This window comes from Quercus lobata, chromosome 5, assembly GCF_001633185.2.
Source record: "Quercus lobata isolate SW786 chromosome 5, ValleyOak3.0 Primary Assembly, whole genome shotgun sequence".
NCBI lineage: Eukaryota > Viridiplantae > Streptophyta > Magnoliopsida > Fagales > Fagaceae > Quercus > Quercus lobata.
Genome location: NC_044908.1, coordinates 39,815,909 through 39,839,037, shown reverse-complemented (window position 1 = coordinate 39,839,037; position 23,129 = coordinate 39,815,909). Strand labels below are relative to the sequence as shown.

The window sequence follows — 23,129 nt, the reverse complement described above, 5'->3', positions numbered from 1 at the left end:
TACGCCAGTCAGTCCTGGCCCAACACATTAGCTAATTGAGGTTCTTTTCTCTCTCTTTCATGACAAGCTCTCTCTCTTTCCTTTTCCCTCTTTGCCCTTTACTTTATCTCTCACGCCTCTCATCACAGCACCTAGTTCTTCTTCGTCTTTTTTCTTAGGTCCCTTTTTTTTCTTCTTTAGTTCAAGGTTCACAGGTCACTTTTTCTTCTATCTTTTTTTTTTTTAATTAATTTTTTTTTATCTTATTCAAATATGCATTTGAAGGTTTTCTGTTGCAAGGCCTGTGAAGTGAAAGTGCTTTATAATGTGGTTTTGAGTTTTTTTTAGTAATATTGTTGTCTATGTTGTTTTTTGTGGCTTGAGTATTGCAAGATTGAAGTAAAATTGCAAGTTGAAACTACTGGGTTGATTTTTTTTTTCTTTTTTTGGGTGGATCTGAGTTTGTGACATGGGTTTCTCACTGTATTTTGTTGTGAGTTCCATTGATGGTTGGTTTGGGTGTGTAAATATCCCTTTTGCTGGGATTTCTTTGTAAAATTTGCAGTTCTTTCATAGGATTTTGTAGAAGAGAGGAAGATATGAAAAAAAGAAAAAAAGAAAAAAAAAAGAGATTGTGACTCATTCAACGTTGCTTCAAGCCTTCAATGTTTCTGGAAAAGTGAGGGAGATGGGAAGAGGAGAGAGGAAGAGAGAAAATAGTTTTTTTTTATTATTTTGCTGACATGTCGGGTTAGAATTGACTGGCGTAAAACATACCTTTTACGCTAGCTCCTGAGTCAATTTATTCTCTATTATATATATTGTATACAATATATATATATATATATATATGACATAAAGATGCCACGTATTTTTAGCATTTCAAAAAAAAAAAAAAAAAAAAAATCTTTGCCCAACCAAACAACAAAAACTAATGAAGCCAATCGATCCGAAATTCCGAGCCACTGAACTGAAAACCTTGCCGACCCCAAAAAAAAATACAGAAAAGGCAGGTGGCAGTGTGGCACTCACTGAAACTGTCACTATATATATATATATATATATATATTTTATTTTTTTATTTTTTAAGGGAGAACTGCCGCTATATTTTAATTACTAATTTTTTTGTTTGGAGGAAAATATATTAATCCATTAAAATTAAAAGGGCGAAGGCGGCAATATTCACGAAAGTGACGAAACGAAACATATTGTTGTATAAAGAAAAGAAAAGAATGTTTCAAAAAAAGAAAAAAAAAAAGAAAAGAAAAGAATAAAAATGACGAAAATAGCCTCACATAAAGAGGAGAACTTTTAAGCAACACTGTTCCATTTTCTTCTGCCTTGCCTTGAGAGTTAGGTGAGAATAAGAAGAAGAAGAAGAGAGAGAAAGAGAATGTTACCACAGCAGTGGGCGTCGCCTTGCGGAAACCAGTGCACCAACAAATACGCTGCACTGATGCAGATTCCATGTAATTATTCAACACTTCCTTCTCTATTCCTTTTTTCTCTGATCTCTATATAATTCTTGTTGCTCGCTCTATCACTATGTGTAAGTGTAACGCAGACAATGTCCTCTCCATAAAATAAAATGGAAAAAAATAAAAATAAAAAAGTCAAAATTTTTAGAGAAAAAAATGAGTCTAATTCATCATTAAATTTGGAAGTGGGTGTAGTTAGTTAGAATTGAATTTGAATTGTAACACATTGTAGCAAGGATCACACAATACGGGAATGTACATGTGCAATAAGCACGCGTGTTGTTCCTTGGAACGCAAGCGTATGAAATGTAGTCAAGTGTCTTGTAAGTCAGTATCATTGCTTGGTCTTCCTTATGAGGAGAACCAAGGTTTGAATTCCCCTAGCCCGCTTGTAAAAAAAATTGATTTTTCAAAATGTGTACCGAGTTTAATTTTGAGTACATGTATGATGAGTTTTTTGGTTACTAAATGACCACACATACAAAGTAGAAAAATATTTATATCTTAAAACTGCAACATATAAATATATATATTTTTAAAAAACATTAATTAGGTAAAGATTTGGACCAATTTCTAACTGAAGGAGTAAATATTTAGATGATCTGATTTCATTCTACTTGGCACTTTCTTGCAATGATTGTAAAGTATTTATGATATTCATTGCGTTTATATTGTCATTTTTCTTTACTAATGCTTGTTGTAGGGATCTTTGGGTGAATTTTGAAATGCTTTCCTCCCATTAACCTTTGTGAATATGTTGGGTTTGCATTGCTTTGCCTTTGGAATCATGATTAGCACTGTTTTTTTTATTTTTTTATTGCCCTTTTAAAATCTATAATTACTGAATTGGGTCCAACATGGGTTCTTGTAGGGCGTGTATTTTGCAAAAAGGGCTGTGATGCTGATGTAAAGACATGGGAAGAATGTAAGTTTTACTTTTCTTGTTTGTGCTGCAGTTTTCTCAAGCTGATCGGTTTGACATTGCCAGACTTTGTTGTTTCTTAGCTTTTTACTTTTTTGATTCCTTCTGTGCATCAAATATTTGGAGTTTTATTGAAATCTTTTCAGGTGTCAATGTGGTAGTTAAGTTGGATAAAAAATTTGGTATATTTAGCACTGCAGTTTGGATCCATTTACAAAGGGATTTTGATGAGAAAGTTTCATTATTATGATGTGTTAACAATAATGAAACTTTCATTTAACACTGATCAAATATATATAAAACATGCGAACTTATTGAAGTGATGCGCAATAATGGACCATGCAAAGTTAGCCTTCTTTTCTCAGAGTGAGAGGGGGAGAGGGGGGACTGGATTGGGCACTGGTTTCTAGGGGCCACCAGTTAGATACACTATGGGTTAGTCCTCAAAATTCCGTAAATTTCCTATGAATATGATGGCATTGTGCACTAGAATTCTCTATTTAAAGGGGAGAATTTTTGGGCTACAAAGCCCACTAGCATGTGGCTTAGCCTGCATCTTGAAAATTATGACTTCAAAAACTCTTGGTTCACTTTAGCTCATCAATTTCTTAATTGAACGATCTAGCCATGGATTAAACCTTTATATGTAATGAATCATTGGTTTGGAGAGTTAGTTTGCCAACACAAAAGGAGTGTATACATGGAATCAATATTTTCTTTATACTTGTTTGTTAGCCTGATATGATAAGAGTATTGCATGTCCAGGCTTGGAGGAGTGCAATGAGATATGCTATAAGGACCCTGTATTAAAGGACCACCAATGGAGTTCCTACATTGACCGTTCTCCTGGACATTCCACCTACTCAGAGGTACTTCGTCTTTCACCTGTGGTTCTTTCACATTTTATTTCCCTTTTTTCATTACACTGAATGCTGCAGTTAAATTTTAATATTTATACTGCTGTTATAGTTAAAAGCCTTCACATAAGGGTGCCTGCTGAAGATGGGCATTCATCCTCTTTGGTTTTCTCTTTGGTTATTAAAGTACTCATACATACTAGTTTGTTTGTAATTTTTAATTTTCAATCAAAAATGGAATATGTAACAATCATATTCAATTTGAAGATGTTCTATGGCTACAATGGAAGATAATGGCCAATGGTGGCACTGCTTGTTTTAAATTTGCAATTTGAAAGTCAATTGGGGGGAAGTAGAGAACAATAATAATACAGTAAGTACAGACACTAGATAAATTTTAGAAGTTCAGAACTTGTAGGCACAAAAAGTCCTTGTAACTTTTGGTCTTTAACTCTTGCAAGATCCAAATAATTTGACTGCCTGAGAAGAGGATTTGAGCAACATTATAAAATTGAAGTGATATGGTGGTGTGTGCAATTGATAAAAGATTTTGAGTGACATGGTGGTGCCTTGTGAGATTGCTCGAGGGACAGTCAAATGAGTTTAATTGCATATTGGGGTGCATTTTTTAAATGCATTTTAATCCCAGACTTGACATGGGGTGCTGCCCTGTCTGATCTTTCCTTTTTTCCTTGCTACAACACCAGAAAGTTGGATGCCTTTTACTTTGTGGTTATCTTTGTCTTGGAATTAATGACTTTTTATGAGATCTTTTTAACAGCCCCAGTTTATGCAAAAGTTTGTAAGAAAAAGGACTAATGACCTAACTGTAATTCGTGCTCTTTTTGATAAAGCATATTCAACAGATTAAGTTGCTTTACTTTATGATTGTAAGTTTAAGACATTCTAATTTATGCATGAATTCCTAGGCTCTGGATTTGAAGGGGAGAGCCAGTATTAAGATTTCACAATTATTATTCTTTTTATTTGGAAATGCTGTTAGTGTTGGAATTTAAGGTTTGAATAATAATATAATTCTTGATGCATTGTACGAACCACATACTAAAATATATCTAGTGGAACTTTGTGGTTGTCCTTGATGTTCTGCTAACATTCTTGAAATTTTTAGATTATGGAAATGCATAACATGGAAGAAAAGAGCACGAACATGGTTGAATGTGATTATCTTATCAATTCTTTGAATATTGATTGTTTCTGTATACAGGAATGTTTCCATGCTTGTGTATCTGGCTGTGGGTACAAGGTTAGTTTTTTTCTCAATGAGTTAAGCATTTGGTTTTAGTGAAGATTTTAAATCTATTAAGCTTGAGATTGTTGGTTCTCCAGTTGAGATCTTTATGCTTCTTTGAAATTGGCGTTGCATCATGTTTATGATTGCGTGTCTTAAAAAGGATTAAATATGAAAGGTTTCTTTGAAATTGTAATAATCTTTTTATGTAATTCCTTCTCAATGTCCATTGGCCAGGTACTTTTGCCTGGACAGTGTCCTTTGCATAGTCAATGGGCTCAATAGTCTAACTACATTTAATGTCAATTTGATGACCTTGCTTAATTATGCATATATGCCCTAGTTTGATATAATTAAATCCTGTATTATAATTAGCTTGGTTGCAAACATTTGGGTAGCAATTGAATGAATATTCCTCCTCTTCCCCTCCCTTGTTTTCCTTTGTCCTCCCTCACATATCCCCATCTGCACAACTGCAAGAGATGCACAATAAATTGATTAGTTCATATGATGCTATAATTTTGAGGACTAGTATGGTACACATTTTATCAAATCTGGGGAGAAAATAAATACAAAGAAAACCACATACACATATATAAACCTTGCATACATATAGGTGTATGTATTGGGATTTTTGTTTGCATAATTTCCATAACTTCTGGCTGCTACAGGACAATCATCAATATTTCAGTGCAGTATTTTTCAAGTTTTTCCCCATAAATTAGATGGAGGAATTCACAAAATTTCCATGTAATCCAGTGGGAACTTTCTTAATTGCAGTTTGATATGCACTCGGAGAAAGTTGATAAAGTTCGTCCGAATAGGCCACTAAAGCTTCCCCCCCCTGTTCCAAAGCCAACTAGACCATCTGTTGATCACATAGAGACTGCTGAAGACATTCCTAGCACTTCTGCATAGTGAGAAGCTAAGCATAATTTTAAGACAAAATGTATACCCTGACAATTTTTTAGCATTGGAGGAATATCCTTTTTGCAGATTAGTTCAGTCTTAGGCCCCTTTTGTTTACAGGAACACAAGTTTCTTCATCCATCTTTTCCCTCATCAGTTTCCTTGAGCTTCATGTCACTTAACCGGTACTCAATCCTTTTCTTATGATAGCATACCATGGATAACCAGTGTAATGTGGGTGGCTCTTTCAATATTGATGAGAGAGAAGTCACTGATGGATCTTTTTGCAAGTTTCATCATATAATCAAAGAAAAGCTTAGAATGTATCTCTTTAACTTCAATAGATACATTTAGACTGTTCTTCAATAGATACATTGACTAAGTGTCCGTTTGGCAAAGATTATTTTTGCCAACTTATTTTACTATTCAGTATATTTTTGTTACTATTCATGGGTCTTACTGCACTTTTTGGTACTATTCATGGATCACATTGTACTATTTTAGCTAATTTTTACCTTTATCTACAGTACTTTTAACAAAAAGTTTTCAATTTCAGCAAAATAAGCAGATTCCAAACGGATCCTAAATGGGGGTGACAGTTTGTAAGCTTCTTGGATAAGTTAAAGAATTTTGCAGCAATAGATATTGCACTTATACTGCTCAAAGGATTGTGATTGTGTGTCAGGTTAATCCTACTTTATGATAATTGTAGTGCTCAATGCTGATATTGGAGATTTCAGTAGCATCCAGGTAGTGGGATTTCTTGCAAAGCCCTGCTTCAACTTCAGCACTGTGTGCTGAGTTTATTTTGTAGAACCTAAGCTCTCAGCTTAGAAACATTACCAAGGAGTTTCATTCAATTTGGATCTGATATACAGCGTGGATAATAGTTCCTCGCTCCTCTGACTATAAATTGATCCCAATGGACATTTCAAGCAATTTACGACATTCTACAATGTCATGGTAGAGTAAAATGTTGTTATAGCAATCACTATCATTAGAGTAAAGTCATCCTTGCCTTGGTGGTAGGGTAGGGTGTAATCTATCATTATATAATCACTATAATGTTATATAACCATCCTTAGAGTTAAAGTGAGATTTTACTTTAGTGCAAGGCAACATAGCGATGTGTACAACACATGTTCATGGTTGAGCAGCCACGGCTAATTAATTTTCTAGTTATGAGAAAAAAATGGTTTCACTAAAGATTGTCTTCACCTAAGCTTGTTCGTCAATGGCTTTTAATTAGTATCAAATGCTATATCGTAATTTTGAGAAGTGTGAATGAAATAGAGGATTGCTAATAGTTGCCAGGAGACGACCATAGTGAATAGTTTGTTGCTTGATTGTGTCTTTAACGGAAACATTTGACCTTTTCTCTTCATAGGTCTTGACTTGTGAGTGGTGACTGACAAATTGGTGACCAATAGGGATTAGGATCAGGCCGTACAATTACCTCCTCTCAACTCATAAACATCTTCTTCATTTTTTAATTTAATTTTTTTTTATTTTTACTTTTTACCCTTTTTTTTTTACCCTCAATCCCAACTATTGATAGTTATTGCATCTGGTGTAATACCTAACTCAACTCGACCCAATTATCATTTCCCCTTGTGCAGTCATAGACAAAACCAACAACACTATTAACAATAATACGTGCCAATTAAGTACTAACTTCTGGGATTTTTTTTTAAATAATACAATTTTACTAACAATTTTGTTAGTTAGCAACATTTCCAAATTATTTAAGAAACTAGCATCTCGAGTCTGTTAGACTCGAGTTATTCTAACAATTTGAGCTTAAGAAACTCGAGTTTCTACTTCTTTCTTCTTCCCTCCATTTTTCTTCTCTCCATCTTCTTTTTTTTTTTTTTTTTCCTCCACTGCCATTCCACTCTTTGCTTCCAAGCCCCAAAAACTCAAGACAGTTCTTCCCTTAAAATAAAGATCTCAAACGTGAAGCAAAAACCCAAATCCAAAATAACAATTTCGGCATTGGAGTGGCTTGGGTTTGTTGATCTCGGCACCAAAGGTTTGTTTTTTGTGTTTTTTTGGTTTGGTTTATCTCCGGATTTGTTTTTTGTGTTCTCTGGGTTGGTTTGTCTGCGGTGGGATATTTGGGTTTGAAGGAAGTTCCACATGGAACTCGAGTCTAAGAGGCTCGAGATGTTAGTTTCCTAAATAGTTTGGAAACGATGCTATCTAACGAAATTGTTAGCATTTTGTTGTTAAATTGGAAAAAAAAAAAAATCCCAAACTTCTATGTCTTTATTGAAGGAATTTAGAATTTACCATAAAGGTGAGTGGCTATTCACTCCTAGGTTGTTTAATTGTGGTTGATGTTACGAGGATTTGGTTGAATCTATCCCATGCATTTGTTGTACTTTGCTAATGTTGATAAAGATGTGTGATTTTTCATGAATAAAACACATCTTTTCAGTTTTTTTTTTTTTTGGGGGGGGGGGGGGGGGGGTGGTCGGGGGCATCAATTCCATAATCTAAATTGCAATATTGAATGTTGAATTGTGAGCCCCAACAATCCCGCCCTTAAAATGACATTCTTGTGACTAGAATTGATAGCTTTGGCTTTGATACCATTTGTCGAATCATGAGTTGTGCCACTCCATCTCAAAACCAATTGGTGATGAAAAAGATGCTCAATTTTTTTTTTTTGGACATTTGATATCATAACTTTGGTTTTGATACCATTTGTCGAATCATAAGTCGTGCCACTCCACCTCGAAACTAATTGATAATAAGAAAGACACTCAAATTTTTTATGATATTTGATATCACACTTAATAAGGGCCTATTTTTAGAGCGGTTATAGGAAGTCGAATTGTGATCACTAATCAAATATCAATCTATATATCTATAATAATAATAATAATAATAATAGGTAAAACAGAGAGAAAATCCAATTAAATTTCAAATTGGATTTTAATTAGAGTATAATTTTGTGCCATGTGTCTCATCTAATCTAAATTCTAGAATTTTGTGCCAAGTGAGTTAATTTAGTGTAAAAATTGAATTTCAATTAGAGTTTAATTTTGCGCAACGTGTCCCATTTAATCTAAAATTTTAAATTTTTGTGCTAAATTAGTTAATTTAGTGTAGAAAACGAGAAGTCCAATATAATAAACCATAAAAAACATAATCATACAACTAAAAAAAAATTCAAATTTATAAGTCATCTATATATATATATATATTAATAGGTAAAGATTAGAGAAAATTGAATTAGAATTTGAAATTATAATCTAATTTTGCGTTATGTGTCTAAATTTATGTGGAAACTATATCATAATTATCGACTTAAGTTTGTGTCATGTGTGTACTTCAGTTTTTTATTTTTATTTTTGTGTCAAGTGAGTTAATGAGTGCAAAATAATAAGAATCTAATATCAATGAACTATTAAAAAAAAAAAAAAATCACAAATACTCAATAAAAATCACCATATGTTTTGTTAATAAATAAAAAAAATAAAAATCACCACACTTTTTATTTTATTAAAAATTATAAGAAAAAAAATGATCATAAGTAGTATTAAATTTAGGTAAGAATTTTAATATGTGACTAATTATGTTTACTTTAAAAATAATAATTTGACTAATCATCTATATTTTATGATAAAAATTGTGTTTAATTTTAAATGTATCTATATGTATACATGAATGCATGTGTTACATGCTTTTAAAAAAAATAATTTGACTAATTATTTATATTTTTATAAAGTTTAATTAAAGCTTGTTCTTACTCAAAAAATAATTAAAAAAAATTAAAAAACATGTCATAAAGAAAATAGCCACTACGCAATTACGGCTTTTATGTAGCAGTGGTAAATTTTCTTTCACCAAAAAAAGAAAAAAGAAAAAAGGAAAATTCCTTCTTCCCCATCTCGCAATTAACGCTGGAGTGCAGGACACATAGAACGAACACCTTTTTAAGAGTTACAGTCTTACAGTGATGAGAAGAGAAGCATCATAAGTCAGAGTTCCGAAACGATATCGGTCGCTCAAGTTCTCACTTTTCTACAGTTTAAAACCTTTTGCTTCATTCAAAACCCTAAGCAAGCTTGATCGATAGAGAGAGAGAGAGAGAGAGAGAGAGATCAGAATGCCAGAGGTAAAGATAATAGCGAAGAATTTCATGGACATGGTGGCGTCCTTGCCGGCCATGAAGCTTGACAAGCTCTACGACAACGCTTTCATCTGCGAAGCCATTCTCAGGTCCCTCCCTTTCCCTTTCATTCACTTCACTTATGCTTATTCACTTTGGTTTTACTTTTAGAGGTTTGTTGCTATTTGCTTCTTCAGTTTTAATGTGATTGCTTCAGACCTAGTTTATCTTTTATTTATATATATACATATACACACAAATGACTTGAATATCAATTCCTGATGTTGGGATTAGATATTTTTAGTTAATATGTTTCGATTAAAAAAAAAAAAAAAAACCAAGAACAAGAGGAAACTCCTTATTCATCAGTAGCATTCAGTCCTAGAGAGTTATTGTGCAAATTTTGTTTTTTTGCTGAATGGGTTATGAAGTTGATGTCAAATGCCAAGTTCTCTGAGACATATGTGGGTTTTTTGTGTTTGGGTGAGTTTCTCAGGTCTCTGCCACCTTTGGCCAAGAAGTATGTTTTACAAATGTTATACATTGATTCTCCGATAACTGCCAAATCAATGGAGGTGTGGGTACTTCCAGATGGGTCCTCCAAGCATAGAGTTGCCATTGATAGGTTGATTCAGTTAAGGGTATTCACTGAAACTGTTGACAGGTATGCGGCCAGCTTCTCTTTACACAACATTTCATTTGAAAATGGAAGAATTTGTTGATATATATATGGTGTCTTCCTGTTTATTTGAAACTGTAAAAGAGAGATTAGAAATAAAAGAGTTAGATTGCCGAGGAGATTAACTGTTTTAAGAACCTTTTTTCTTTTAATCTCTCCCCCCCCCCCCCCCCTCCCCCCCTCCTCTCACTCCAATAAGAACCAAATTTGTCCTAAAACATTGAAACAAGAAACGAATTTATTGGGATATACTACCTCTTAGGATGGAATATTTTCTGTACCATGAAAACATTCACAATAAGGCTGTGAAATATTTGAGTTTGACTTAGTTTCATTGGACATCTATGCACTTGCCCATCATATTGCAATGCCTTATTTTGTGGTAAACTGGGGATATGAGAAAGAAAACATGTTTGGATTTCAGTTTTGTGTTCCCTGATCTCTGAGATTTACTCTTGACTGCATGACATTGCTTGAAATGTCATCATACCTTCCTTTTTTTTTCTTCAAAGAATGAAAACATAATTTTTTCAGTTCTCCCTCATAATGTGAGTACTCCCAAAGGTTGTCCACTTTCATTTTAATTTTAATTTTTTTGGAATTATAAGTACGTTTATATGAGTTGCATATTGTTGAAAGTTATAAAGTGCCACAACTTTCCAGTCTTTTAGTTTTTTTTTTTGAATGTTTTTGTTTTTGATAAATGTGCCATATAATTTGTATATATCTCTTGAAATGACTTTCACTACTATTATCTTTCTAATAATCATTTTTAAATTATTGGAGTATAGTTTTGAATCAAAATCTATTCTGTCTGCATTGTTTATGAACTTCATGTTTTACTGGCAGGAGAAAGGAAACAACTTACAAAATCAATCCAACATTTCAGACAAACCTCCAAAAGCTTTTAACACATGGGTGAGTTTAGATTCATAAATCTGACTTTTATTCTCTATATCAGTTAGCTTAAATGAATGCGTTTCTTTCCTTTGGGGATTCTTTTGTGGGTTGTGGGTCTTTGGGACTTGAGAATCTAATAATTACAGAAAATAAGATAAATCTACCGTGTTTCATGTATACTGTACATCACTCATACAGGCATTACATGATCTTTATTAGATACAATGTGGAGTTCTAAAGGATTCAACTCAGGGTAAAGTTTTGACAAAAGCTATGAAATAGAAACCTTCTTTTCCTGTTTTTCCTCCATCCAACCCCCATAGAATACAAATCACAACCTTGGATGTGTAGCTTTGTAAAATATAACATGCACTGCTCTTTTTCCTTTTACTTTCACCATTTGCTGCCATGTTTGGTCATGAATGTATTTAATTTATGGCCTCAGATTGCTTATAGGTTGTTAGAGTTACCATATTAGTTTAAATTGAATGCCTAAAATCTTATTTTATCAATGGCATAAATAAAATTAAAAATATGATCCTGCATTCAATTATGTTTGGCTAATTACAGTGCTCAAGATGTTTTAATCTTATTTGGCACGTGACCTTATTATTTGATATGGCAGTGAAGTTTTGCCAAGGGAACCAATGCCTTCTAACATAACCGTGAGGCTCCCAAGCGTGGAGGAACTTGATGTGTATGCCATTGGACAATGGGAGGTGTGAAGCTCAACTATATGTTTCTGTTGTCTGTTTTATTTGTGCATGTATTTGAAAATTTTCTCTGACTCTTATTCACCATGTTATTCTGTGTGAGTGAAATTAATTTCACTTTTTGAATTTACCCGTTGTTCAGTTTCTTGATTAAAGCTAGACTCTCTTGTGACTTGCTATTGTGTTAAATTAGTGTTTCTTGCTCCAACTTATAAGCTCGGCTCAAGCTGAAAGGCCATCGAATATCAGCTCTTCCATGATGAAAGTTTTCCAGAGAGGCCTTTTGAGTCAAAGGTCTTCTCTCGTATTATTTTATTTTCTTGCAGTCATTTTACATTCCCCTGTTTGTTGTGTAGTATGGGCTTACTGTGCCTTATATCTGGTATTGTGCTGTGTATGTGCATTTGTACAGGGATAAAGAAGCTCCGCGATTAACTGATAGTGGTTTCCAGTTCTTGGTATGCATCTTATGATTCATGAGCTGCTTGCACTTATTATGTTGTGTTTTACTTGAAATTATTTTTTATCTGTGCAAAATACAGCTGATGGACACCAATGCACAACTTTGGTACATCATCAGAGAATACATCTCTAATTCTGAGGTATGGATAGTGAGATTTACTTTGGTAGTTCACTTCCCAGTTCCTTTGTTTAATAGTTCCCCATCTCTAATACCAGTGTTCCATCTTATATCTGGATTTTCTAATTTTGTTTCAGGAGCGAGGTGTGGATCCAGCTGATTTAATTTCATTCCTATTAGAGCTTAGCTTTCATGTCACCGGTGAGGTATTACATATACCTTGATGTACCTTAGTGTTGCTTTAATAGTTTTTGTATCTTTGTGAGAATGGACTTTGAACCAAATAACATCTACTGCCCCTGTAAAGAAAGGGTGAAGAGTGAGATTACAGATTCTCATATGCACATCTGTGAGTTGTTTTCACCTATTATAAAAGAAAAATAACTGTATCTTTTCTTTTTCTTATGTTATATTTCGAGGCCTTTTTGCCTTCTTTCTAAGAAGTTTATTGTTTATTGCATATCTCACCTTGGTGTAATGTTGTTCACTTTTATTGTGTTTTAGGCATATAATAGTAACACATTGACTGAAGTTCAAAGGAATACGGTTAAGGACCTAACAGACTTGGGGTTGGTAAAACTTCAGCAGGTATTCTGTTTTCTGCTATTCTTGCTGTAGAATGTGCCATTTATCCCTCATATAAAGATCAATAGTTGCTTTGCAAGAGGTTTGATTTTCTTTCTTTCTTTTGGTGTCGTGTACAGGGCAGGAAAGAGAGTTGGTTTATACCTACTAAATTAGCTACCAATCTTTCAGTGAGCTTAACAGATTCATCATCACGGAAACAAGTATGTTCTTTGTGAAGTCAGGAATTATTGTTCGATCAATAGATTTATCCTTTGTTGTTTGTCTGCCGTTGTCTTTGTGGTTGCATTTGATTCCACTCATCATTATTGTATGTTTGTGATATCACTGTCTCCCAGTTGATAACCTTACTCCTGAGTAGAAGACAATAACCAACTTACACTTTCTATGCATATGGTTGGCATTATTGTTTTGATTTGTGACAAAGGGTATGTTACCTGTGCCTGTATGCTCTTGCTGGCTTGGTTCTGTAATATCCTCTGTGTACATGTCTTGCGCCCCACTAGCTCCTGCAATTAGCCTGGTGTTGCTCTATTTTACAATGAAGCCTCAAAACTGATTGTATTTGTTCATCAGTTCTTCTTTTGTACCATTATAGCCACAAACAGTACAGAAAACTTGTTGGAGAAGGCAGAAATAGATTATCACAAATCCTATATCTCTATGAACATGGGATTTGGATGTTCTTAATGTAAAATTTATATAATTGAATATCTGTCCTTGCTATTATTTGTTGGCACCATTAGTAGTTACCATCATTTTCTACGATGGTGTCCTGAAAACTGATTAGTAGTTACCATCATTTTCTGTTGTTGAGCTATTTTGGATTTTTAGCCTCTCTGGCATTCACAGTCCTGAAAACTGATTGATAGGATGGATTGGGTTTGTTGGAGCTATTTTGTTCATCATACAGTGAGTCATTTATCTGAGAGCTTCTGCCTGTTATAATTTTCTTCCTGTGAATCTTTTTTGTCTCATATAAACCTTAGACTTGATAAAATCCTGTTGTCACTTTGATTATATTTCTTTTCCCTTGTTCAGCTTGTATTATAATAGTCTTTTTCTCCTCAGTCCTCACTTCTATAAATATGTAGTGGATAAAAATTTGTAAATTAATATTTAGGCTCTTGCTTCTTCTCTCTTTGCGCAGGGATTTGTTGTTGTGGAAACAAATTTTAGGTTGTATGCGTACTCTACTTCAAAGTTGCATTGTGAAATTCTACGTCTTTTCTCAAGGTATGCCAGGCAATTTGCTTGATAGGGTTCTGGTAGTCTTTTTTTTTTTTTTTTTTTTTTTTTTTTTTTTTTTTTTTTTTTGGGTTCAATGTTTTCTCCTAAGCAAGCTTCATTTGTGGGTTTATTAATTTTAATAAGACTGTTAGAATGGTATTAAAGTGTTTTATGAGATTGTTGTTATCTTTTCAATTATCACTGGATGAGGTCTAAAAGTACTGGGAGGAGGAATAGATGAATATGGTACCGATTTACAAGAACAGTGGAGATATTTAAAACCTTACAAATTATTGTGAAATTAAATTTAGGAGTTACACTATGAAACTTTGATAGAGAGTAACTGAACATGGGTTAAGAACTTAAGATGCAAAACAACAATGTTGGAGAATCAATTTAGTTATATGCTAGGGTGGTCACTGGTCCACAATGAATGCTATTTCCTTTACTTAAATGTCTAATGGAAAAATATAGGATCTGTATAAGGTTTTTATTGACATAGAGAAAGCATATGAGACAGTCCCTACCGAAATTATGTGGTGGGTTTTGAAAAAGAAATGAGTTCCTCTAAATTTATTAAGTTGATTTAGGATATGTATGATGGAGCTGCAACTAGTATGAGAACAAGTGGAGGCATCACAGTTGAGTTTAGACATTTGCATCAAGGATTGACATTAAGTCCATATCTCTTTTGCACTAGCGACGAATGAGTTCACTAAATCGATTCAAGAGGAAGTCCCTTGGTTAAGTAGAATAAAAATAGAGTACATGGAATGTAAGTCCAATAACAAGTAGAAACAAAGATAATTGTACTATAAGACTTAATAGTCAAAAGACACCAAAGAGCTATAGTCTTTGACATCTTGGTGCAATAATTCGCAAAGATGGAGAGATTGAGTATTGTGTGATAGTTGAATACCTATTAGGTTTTTTTTCTTTTTTTTATTTTTTATTTTTAAATATTGCTATAGGACTAGCTAGACTTTATGGTACTAAATTTTGGGTTGTTAAGAAGCAATATTCATGAAATGAGTGTAGTTCAAAATAAGAATGTTAAGATGGATAACTGGAAATACAAGAAAAGATAAGATTCAAAATTCAAAATGAGGAAATTCATTTAAAGATAGGGATGATCCCTATTGATGAAAAAATTAGGGAGAGTCGCTTGAGATAGTTGATCATTTTCAGAAAAGAGTGATTTATGCACTTGTGAAAAAGAGTGAGTTGATTCAAGTTAATGGAGTGAAAAAAGATAAAGGAAGACCAAAATTAACGTTAATAGAAGTAGGAAAAAAGAACATGTTAACTAAGGAAGTACTTCGAATAAAATAGAATAGAAAAAAAGAATTCATATGGCCAACCCTAGCTAGTTTGTTGAGGATCCATGACCAACCCCAAAAATGATTTTTATGGCTATTTGAAGTCATTTAAAAAAAAAAAAAAAAAATCTAGAAATACTGAGTGTTGATAAATAGCTGTTATGATATCAATTTATATATTTTTTTTTATTTTTAATCATGGGATATAGATTGTCTTTTGTCTAAAAATCAACTATCTCTCCTTTGTATTACTTTAATGGAATTTATGACTTGAATTGCCTATATCTGTTTATACAGTGGAGTTTGACCACTTATTATTTATGCACTTCGATCTTTATCACCATCCTGCTTGCCTGAGAATCCAGGTGGTCTTTTTATATATGTTAATCATCTCTGAGATGAAAAGTATTGTGTTTATATATGCAGGGTAGAGTATCAACTTCCGAATCTTATAGTTGGAGCAATCACAAAAGAAAGTTTGTATAATGCTTTCGAAAATGGTATTACAGCAGATCAGGCAAGTTTTGATTTCTAGTCCACTCTCATCTACCTTTTAGTTTACAACTCAACTTAGTCTTAATCCCAACTAATTGGATTAGCATTATGGATTATTGTATGCCACTCAAACTTTTCTATGTCCACGTCCCTGTTTGCCTGTCCAATCATCCTTTTAGTTTACAATAAAGTAATTTGTATTTCTTTCATCCTTTGCCCGAATAAGTTAATCCAAACCCACAAGTACCTTTTAACTGAGGCTAATTTAACCATTTCACTTAGGAAGTTGCATGTTGGTCAATCTGAATTGACATGTTGGGATCTTACTGCTTGTCAATTTTTTTAGTTTCAATTGGAAAATTATTTGAAGAATCATTGCTTGTGACGAAATTATCTTGGGAATATGGATCTTCTATTATTTCTCTCTTGTGGCCAATGTCTCTCTTTCTCTCATTGTCACCACATTTTCTTAAATATTATCTTTCGTCACTGTTCTTTGCACTATATACTCCATATAAGAACCACCCACAGCCGTAACAATTAGAGAGAAGCAACAATCAATTGGGTATAAAGTCGAAGATGCACCAGTGAAATCTATGCCAATCTGACCATTATGAGTAGTTGGAATGGAGATCCAACAAGATCTGAGGCTTCAAATTTTGTTTATTTCGTTTCTTTTTTTTTTTTCTCAATTTTTTATGTAGCCTTGTCTTGACTGTGTTGGGGCCGAGTCCCAATTATTATTATTTTTTTCTTTCTGGATATGTACTAGACACAGACGTCTGCCTGTTGGCTCAGTATCCTTGTCTGACACAAGCACAGCGCTGTTTTTCACATCAGTGCTTCAGTCAACTCTATAAATTGTAATGGCTATTTAGGGATTGTGACAACATTTCTTATGGCTTGAAAGATATTGCCTATTAGGTTGAATAATCTATAACAAATAAGTGGAATATAACTATTAGCAATGAGGATATCCAAGAGATGGTCAAATGCTCAAAATCGCTACAATGGTATGCTCTTTTCAACATGCACATAATGTAGGTGTCTTGATCTGTTGGTGGTTTGTACTATTGTACCACCATGGAAGAGACATAGGCAGGTTCAATTGTTTAAATAAAAAAAAAAAAACTTGTTGGCACATGGACAAAACACCTTGCTACATTCCTCCCTTTCTTAAGATGCACCCACAAATTACTTTCACATTAATTTTGGTATTCTTTTGGGCAAAAGTGTTGTTGCATTTGTACTGGTTCTGCAATATTGGAAGGCTAAAATGTTAATATCTTTTCCCTCATTATTTTGTCTTTCTGGTAGATATTTTGCTTCAATTAACTCCTGAACTATATTCGCAGATAATTTCTTTTCTTCAGCAGAATGCTCATCCTCGCGTAGCAGAGAGAATACCAACTGTACCAGAAAATGTCACAGATCAGGTTTCAGTTCTCTATATTCATATTTGTATTTAACAAATATACTGTAGCTCCTTTCTTGTGATTCAATTTATGTGATTCTATGTAACCACCGGCAGTCCATTAAAAGCAGACTTGACCATGCTATTTTACTTAACAACAAAGTTCCTGAAATTTCTTAGTTATTGCAATTAGAATTGCCGTGTTTTTCTTTGTCTTCTGACATTTTGAAATGCACTCTTCTGTGGCAGATTAGGCTGTGGGAATCAGATCTGAATAGGGTTGAGATGAATCCTGCACATTATTATGATGAATTTCCTTCTAGGGTAAAAATATCTTAGAGTGATCTGTTCATCTTCATATTCCCATCACTGGATCTGATTGTCTTTTGTCTGACAGGAAATTTTTGAGGCTGCTTGTGACCACGCACGAGAGTGGAATGGGTTGCTATGGGAGGATTCAAAACGTATGCGTCTTGTGGTCAAGGCAGAAATACACATCCATATGCGAGACCATTTACGTGGTCAAAAGCAGTAGGCCAGATATTGTTACAATTTTTCCTGATGATGAATTACTGGCAATACAAGCAGTCAGGTAGAGCAATATACATGGAACGTGCTACATGGTTTGTGTACATTCTGGGGCTGTCGGATATCAGATTCTTCCTTTTTGCTCGAGTTATGTTGGATTTACCAATAAAGACTGAGTCATGCATCATGGAAAAATGCTGTGAATATACTGAAGATGGAGAGGATTAATTCTACACTGCAATCAGATTGTAAAAATGCTGTACTCTATAAAATGAGTTGAGTTTCAAATCCCAACATTCTTTCGTGTTGAAAATTCTCAGGAATTGTGATTTGTGAAGGTCGGGTGAAGAGAGAGAGAGAGAGAGAGAGAGAGAGAGAGGGGGGGGGGGGGGGTGGTGTCGGTGGGGAAGGCAGACAGGATGATCATTCTGCTACTTGTGATGTGGATACAGCTTATTGGAGTCAATCTCGTATTTAATGAAAATAGACAATACGTTTTAGACAAAATAAAGGAAGGATATTTTTTAGATAAAAAAAAAAAAGGTTAATGTAAGTTCATTATATAGGTTGATATGATTCACAATAATGAATGGGAGGTCTGTGACCAATAAGTTTTACTTCAAATTGTATTTCCTCGCTTTATAGGAAGAGTGGAAACCTTGTGGGTGAGATCATTCAATACTCACTAGTGGACGATACTAGTTAAAATGCGTTATGTTATAAACTTATAATACATTCTACAAGAATTCAAAATGCAAAATCAATAGACTACCAAAAGACAAGCATATATAAACACAAAAAGTTCTCATGTGTGTGTTATTTCAACATCTTAATCACATCCCAATAGCTTTACACTCCTTACGAGTGCCAAAACAACAATGCAATCAAACATCAAGCAGACCGCTCTCTTTCTTAGCATGGCTCGTGCAATGCTTTCCCTGCCATTCCTCTTCACATCAATGTCATCTGTAGGTAATAATTTAAAACTTCACAAGTAAATTCTATCTAATTTTTACGAAAGCTTATTAGTTACTACTAGTCACAAATTTTCCTTAACAAATCAACTCGAGAATCCAGACTTTTGAGTCTCATCCAACCAAAGAGGATTGCAAACATCACCATCCATTCTTCCTCCAGTTCAAATTTAATACCATCCTGGTTGAAAGCAGTCTCAAGTTAAAAGTTTTGTTGTGCCTATTGCCCACTACCAGCTTTAGATGTGCAGCAACATTGGCAAAATTGCAAGGTTGATTATATACTCAGGAAGAGGAGGGCTCTTTTGCAAGTTGGTGATTGTGAAGGAATAGCACTTGGGTTGGGGTAAGGGGACTCCATTCCACGTGCAAAGGAAATTATGTATACCCAACCAGCACCTGCACTAGTAAATTCATATGACCTTTTTATTGAGTTTAACATCTTCTCATTTACTAACACACTAATGTGAAAAGAGTGTAGTCCAGGAAGAGGCTGAAATAAGCTTTAGCTAAATGTAAACAACTGATCATCCTTGCAATTTCAAGTTGTTGTGCAGTAGAAAATTTACTTCAAGGCAACATCTAGGACCCCACTTGGCCTAACTGAGCTTCTTCGCATATGTGCATGACCTAGACAGGATATCACACTAAGATGAGCGCTTTCTATAGTTGTGACGAGACCTCACGGATACATCCCTTGTCAGGAAATTTGGCCACCAATTGGCTACACGGACTTAACTTTTTGACTCCATAGGGTTTGATGTGGGAACTTGAAATGATATTTAAAAAAGGGTTTGATCTGTGCAGCAATGGTGGTTGATAACATAAAGGAGTCTTGACGCTTTATGCAAAATAAAAACGGCAACAAAATATAAAAGAAAAATACAATGAGCTAACAATTAGAGTTGTAACAGTAATAAGACATAGATAGTTCACTAATCTGTAGGAGGGAAAACTAAGGAATCTTATGTTATCTTTCTGCCTTCCTAAATGGGAAAAATATCATAATTTTTCCCCTCTCTTTAAAATGAAAATCAAAATATCAAGTGATCTGAGGAAATTAGGCACATCATACGTTCATCAGCATAGTGAACTTTGACAAGCAAATTTACCTCTACCATATTGTATAGCTGATTTCTTGGTTTCATATATCTATTCACTCATTCCTTTCTTTCTTTAATTTGTTGACAAATTTTTAGCAGCTTCTTAGAATGTTTGCACTACCCCAGCTACAGAAGCAGTTGACTAAAGCAAGTTCTTAAAGCATGATGATCCAAGCTAGCATTCATAAATAAGAAAATTCTAGCCTAATAAAGAGTTTAAGTATTGGTTTAAACCATAAATCTTTGCCCAAATGGAGATCACACTAAAACTGTATATTCCACTAGTGTCACCATTCACCAAGACTTGTCTGGAGCCTAGATCAACTATCCAAAGCATGTAAACACCAAATTAGAACTTCCCAACCAGACATTTAGGAAAACAGAAAAGGTTATTTAATCACTTAAACTGTCACTTAATACTAAATTTTTTCATTTCAATTGCAGGCAACCTGCCAGTTAACAATCAATTTCCATGGCATTTCTCAAAAACTACGAGTGCATCTAAATGAAGAGCCAAATCAAACACAAACATCGACTATACCAATGTTCTGTCATAACTCATAAGGATGGTGAGATACAGACATAAGACTTCAAACAATACTCCAGAATCCTAATCACTCCAACCCTCACAAAGGGTTCTACCTATACCTTGGACTTCATGAAGGGGAATGCTAATGACCTTGTATTTAGGAAACTTCACCGTGTGGGCTTTAGAATTTTCTGTGGCTAAATGGCTTAGCCTATAATCACTCTATGACCTTCGACGCAGACTCAATTGTAAATCCAATCAGTTTGGTTAGCTTCATTGAGAGCCAACTGAAAGAAGTGATCATGTGTTCAATGGGCTGGGCATAATGTCATCATTTGTTTCTCTTTTCTGGACAGGGGAAAAACTACAAATTGGGGTTTTACTATCTTTCATATGTATTTTATTTTTGAATTTTTAAATGCAAAGAAATATATGGCTTTGAACAACCAGACTTTAAGAAAAGGATATTTCAGCATTGAAATTCACCTGAGGAAGTTCTATATTCCAATCTAAGTGCAATTCACAGGTTTCATATGATGGAGGTCCTATTATAATCATAAGCTCACTCAACAGTTTTTTTAAGGGTGGGGAAAAATAACTTTCAAGCTGTAGTATTAAAGTGGAAAAACTAGCAAGGCTCAAGATTCCTCTACATATTATAATGTTCTGAAGTAAAAAAGAGGCGCAAAAAAATACAATTTGTAGATTGCAGAAAAGAAGGAAAAAATTAAACTAATTATTAACAAAGATGTCAACTTTGAGGATATCCTATAAAAAGGCGTGAACCCAATTAAGTTTCAAGTTTGAGGGTTTGTAAAAAATGGTGAACCCAATTGCAGAATGTAACAAATTTGAAGAGAGTTTGACTAATTGTAGCTAAAAAAAAAAACCCATCCAAATTGATTTAACTTGGAATCCAAAACTAGCACGAGCAGCTTACCTGATGAGCAAGAGGCGAAAATTGGAAGAAAGAAGAAAAAAATTTGGACCATTTCTCGATTTATGCGTGTCATCCTTGCGCAGGGGCCATGCTAATCTTCTCTGTATCGTTCCAATTTTATCGGATGTCCCCGAAGGGACAAGCTTAATTGCCTTGCTGTTTATTATAAAGAGTCATAGCTTTGTGTAACTAGACGATGTGGGATTGGTTGGCTCCTAACTGGAATTTGGCTCCGTTTAGTTAGCTTTTGGGCTTCCACACGTGTTAACGTTTGGGCCATGACCGAAAGACCCTTTTTTTTTTTTTTTTTTTTTTTTTAACTTTTTTCTTTTCTTGAAAATAGGAAACATTAAATTACAATGTTGTTATTTCTCTTAAAAAAAAAAAAAAAAAAAATCCAGTATGATACGAATGATGCAAGAAAATCAATAGCTCAGTCTACGTAAAGTTATAAACACAAAATAAATATACATAATCTTCATCACATAGTTTCATACCAACTAAATTATCAATTCAAAACCAAATAATACGTGTTCTTAGAATACTACATATTAAGAAAGTTTCTAAATCTCATTACATAGCAAGGGGTTCATTAATTTAGCATGACCTAACACCTTAGTAGAATAGACCAAATTTCAAATATCAAATCAAAGGAAAAAAAAAAATGATGAATAAAATCAATAGCTCATATTGTTTAAATTTGCTCATGGCAATAATATCAAATAGAACAATCGAATTCAAATTTTACATTCTTCTCAAAAAAGAAAAAAAAGAATTAAAATTTTATATTCTGAGAACAAAATTTAAAAACAAACGAACAAGAGAAAAAAGTTGATGTATTACTCACATATTGGTTGAAATTATCATATCGGCCAAAATTTAGAGAAACACATTGTAATTTAAGCTGATGTGAAATAAGGGAAAATCATACCGGTTAACTAGGGAACAAAATTTTTTGGCCAAAACACACTGTATCTAATAACTTTGGTTGCGGGCAGTCTCATAAGTCATAAGTGAAAGTTAGATAATAGGCTAGAGCAATGTTTGGAATATAAACTAGAGTTTGCCCAACCCCTAGAAACCCCTGGCCCTTATGGGTCGTTGACTTGCAATGGGGATTGATATATGATGGATGTGGCAACTTGGTTGGTTGTTACAAAGTTTCTATCGCAACTTATGTAGCCTCTTTTTGAAACTCAATTTTCTCAAAAATGAGTTCTAACATGAAACTCAATTTTGCCAAAGTTGAGTTCTATACAATTCAGTAATATGTGGCAAAAGTGGAACTTGACTTTTGCCACATGTGAGAAAATTGCATAGAACTTGACTTTGGTGAAATAGAATTTTACTTTGAACTCGATTTTGAAAAAGTTGAGTTCCAAAAAGATAATCCATAAGTAAATAAGTCGCAATATAAACTTTTAATTTAACAAAATAATTTTCAAAAACTGAATATTTAGCACAAAATAAAAACTCTTGTTAGGGAGGTTAGTTTGGTTTTTGGTGGCTAACATTTTAATGGTGTTCGACTTTAGTTTTTGCTTGTTCGTGTGTCACAGGATCAATTTTTCTTTTAAATTTTTTGCTTGTGATGGCACTAAGCCCTTGACTTAATCTCAGCCAACA

General features: G+C 33.8%; 2 protein-coding genes, 1 long non-coding RNA gene and 1 other non-coding gene across 6 annotated transcripts; 2 read left to right on the top strand and 2 right to left on the bottom strand.

Moving 5' to 3' along the window:
- The first annotated feature begins 1,254 nt into the window (after nucleotides 1-1,254).
- Nucleotides 1,255-6,367, top strand: LOC115988878. Of its 2 annotated transcripts, none has more exons than XM_031112505.1 (5): nucleotides 1,255-1,448; nucleotides 2,329-2,382; nucleotides 3,145-3,248; nucleotides 4,462-4,500; nucleotides 5,951-6,367. In XM_031112505.1, exons 1-5 carry the CDS (start codon nucleotides 1,373-1,375, stop codon nucleotides 5,978-5,980), a joined length of 303 nt encoding a protein of 100 aa, XP_030968365.1. In that variant the 5' UTR covers nucleotides 1,255-1,372; the 3' UTR covers nucleotides 5,981-6,367. The 2 variants fall into 2 exon arrangements, with proteins under 2 accessions (XP_030968365.1, XP_030968364.1); XM_031112504.1 differs by lacking the exon at nucleotides 5,951-6,367 and adding an exon at nucleotides 5,266-5,819 and having other exon boundaries at nucleotides 1,264-1,448.
- A 2,868-nt stretch (nucleotides 6,368-9,235) lies between these two features.
- Nucleotides 9,236-18,248, top strand: LOC115991580 (general transcription and DNA repair factor IIH subunit TFB2). Its single transcript, XM_031115386.1, has 15 exons — nucleotides 9,236-9,624; nucleotides 10,011-10,178; nucleotides 11,043-11,111; nucleotides 11,719-11,812; nucleotides 12,000-12,100; nucleotides 12,219-12,264; nucleotides 12,349-12,408; nucleotides 12,524-12,592; nucleotides 12,891-12,974; nucleotides 13,091-13,174; nucleotides 14,122-14,207; nucleotides 15,947-16,037; nucleotides 17,371-17,451; nucleotides 17,679-17,753; nucleotides 17,827-18,248. The coding sequence occupies exons 1-15, from the start codon at nucleotides 9,512-9,514 to the stop codon at nucleotides 17,962-17,964; spliced, it is 1,359 nt and encodes a 452-aa protein (XP_030971246.1). The 5' UTR covers nucleotides 9,236-9,511; the 3' UTR covers nucleotides 17,965-18,248.
- Nucleotides 18,249-18,701: 453 nt separating this feature from the next.
- Nucleotides 18,702-21,681, bottom strand: LOC115991581. Of its 2 annotated transcripts, none has more exons than XR_004092232.1 (2): nucleotides 21,504-21,681; nucleotides 18,702-19,330 (listed from the first exon to the last, which is right to left on the bottom strand). It is a non-coding gene; the product is annotated as an uncharacterized LOC115991581 (long non-coding RNA). The 2 variants fall into 2 exon arrangements; XR_004092231.1 differs by having other exon boundaries at nucleotides 18,702-18,923.
- LOC115993386 lies at nucleotides 21,541-21,643 on the bottom strand. Its single transcript, XR_004092930.1, has one exon. It is a non-coding gene; the product is annotated as a U6 spliceosomal RNA (small nuclear RNA).
- Nucleotides 21,682-23,129: the final 1,448 nt, after the last annotated feature.

What these genes read in the sequence shown, in the direction of transcription:
- LOC115988878 (XM_031112504.1), top strand. Translation starts at nt 1,373, where the DNA reads ATGTTACCACAGCAGTGGGCGTCGCCTTGCGGAAACCAGTGCACCAAC. An exon ending in GACATTCCACCTACTCAGAG is followed by an intron (nt 3,249 to 4,461) that starts GTACTTCGTCTT and finishes TTCTGTATACAG; the next exon opens with GAATGTTTCCATGCTTGTGT. An exon ending in TATCTGGCTGTGGGTACAAG is followed by an intron (nt 4,501 to 5,265) that starts GTTAGTTTTTTT and finishes TCTTAATTGCAG; the next exon opens with TTTGATATGCACTCGGAGAA.
- LOC115991580 (XM_031115386.1), top strand. Translation starts at nt 9,512, where the DNA reads ATGCCAGAGGTAAAGATAATAGCGAAGAATTTCATGGACATGGTGGCG. An exon ending in ATGCCATTGGACAATGGGAG is followed by an intron (nt 11,813 to 11,999) that starts GTGTGAAGCTCA and finishes GTGTTAAATTAG; the next exon opens with TGTTTCTTGCTCCAACTTAT. An exon ending in AATACATCTCTAATTCTGAG is followed by an intron (nt 12,409 to 12,523) that starts GTATGGATAGTG and finishes ATTTTGTTTCAG; the next exon opens with GAGCGAGGTGTGGATCCAGC.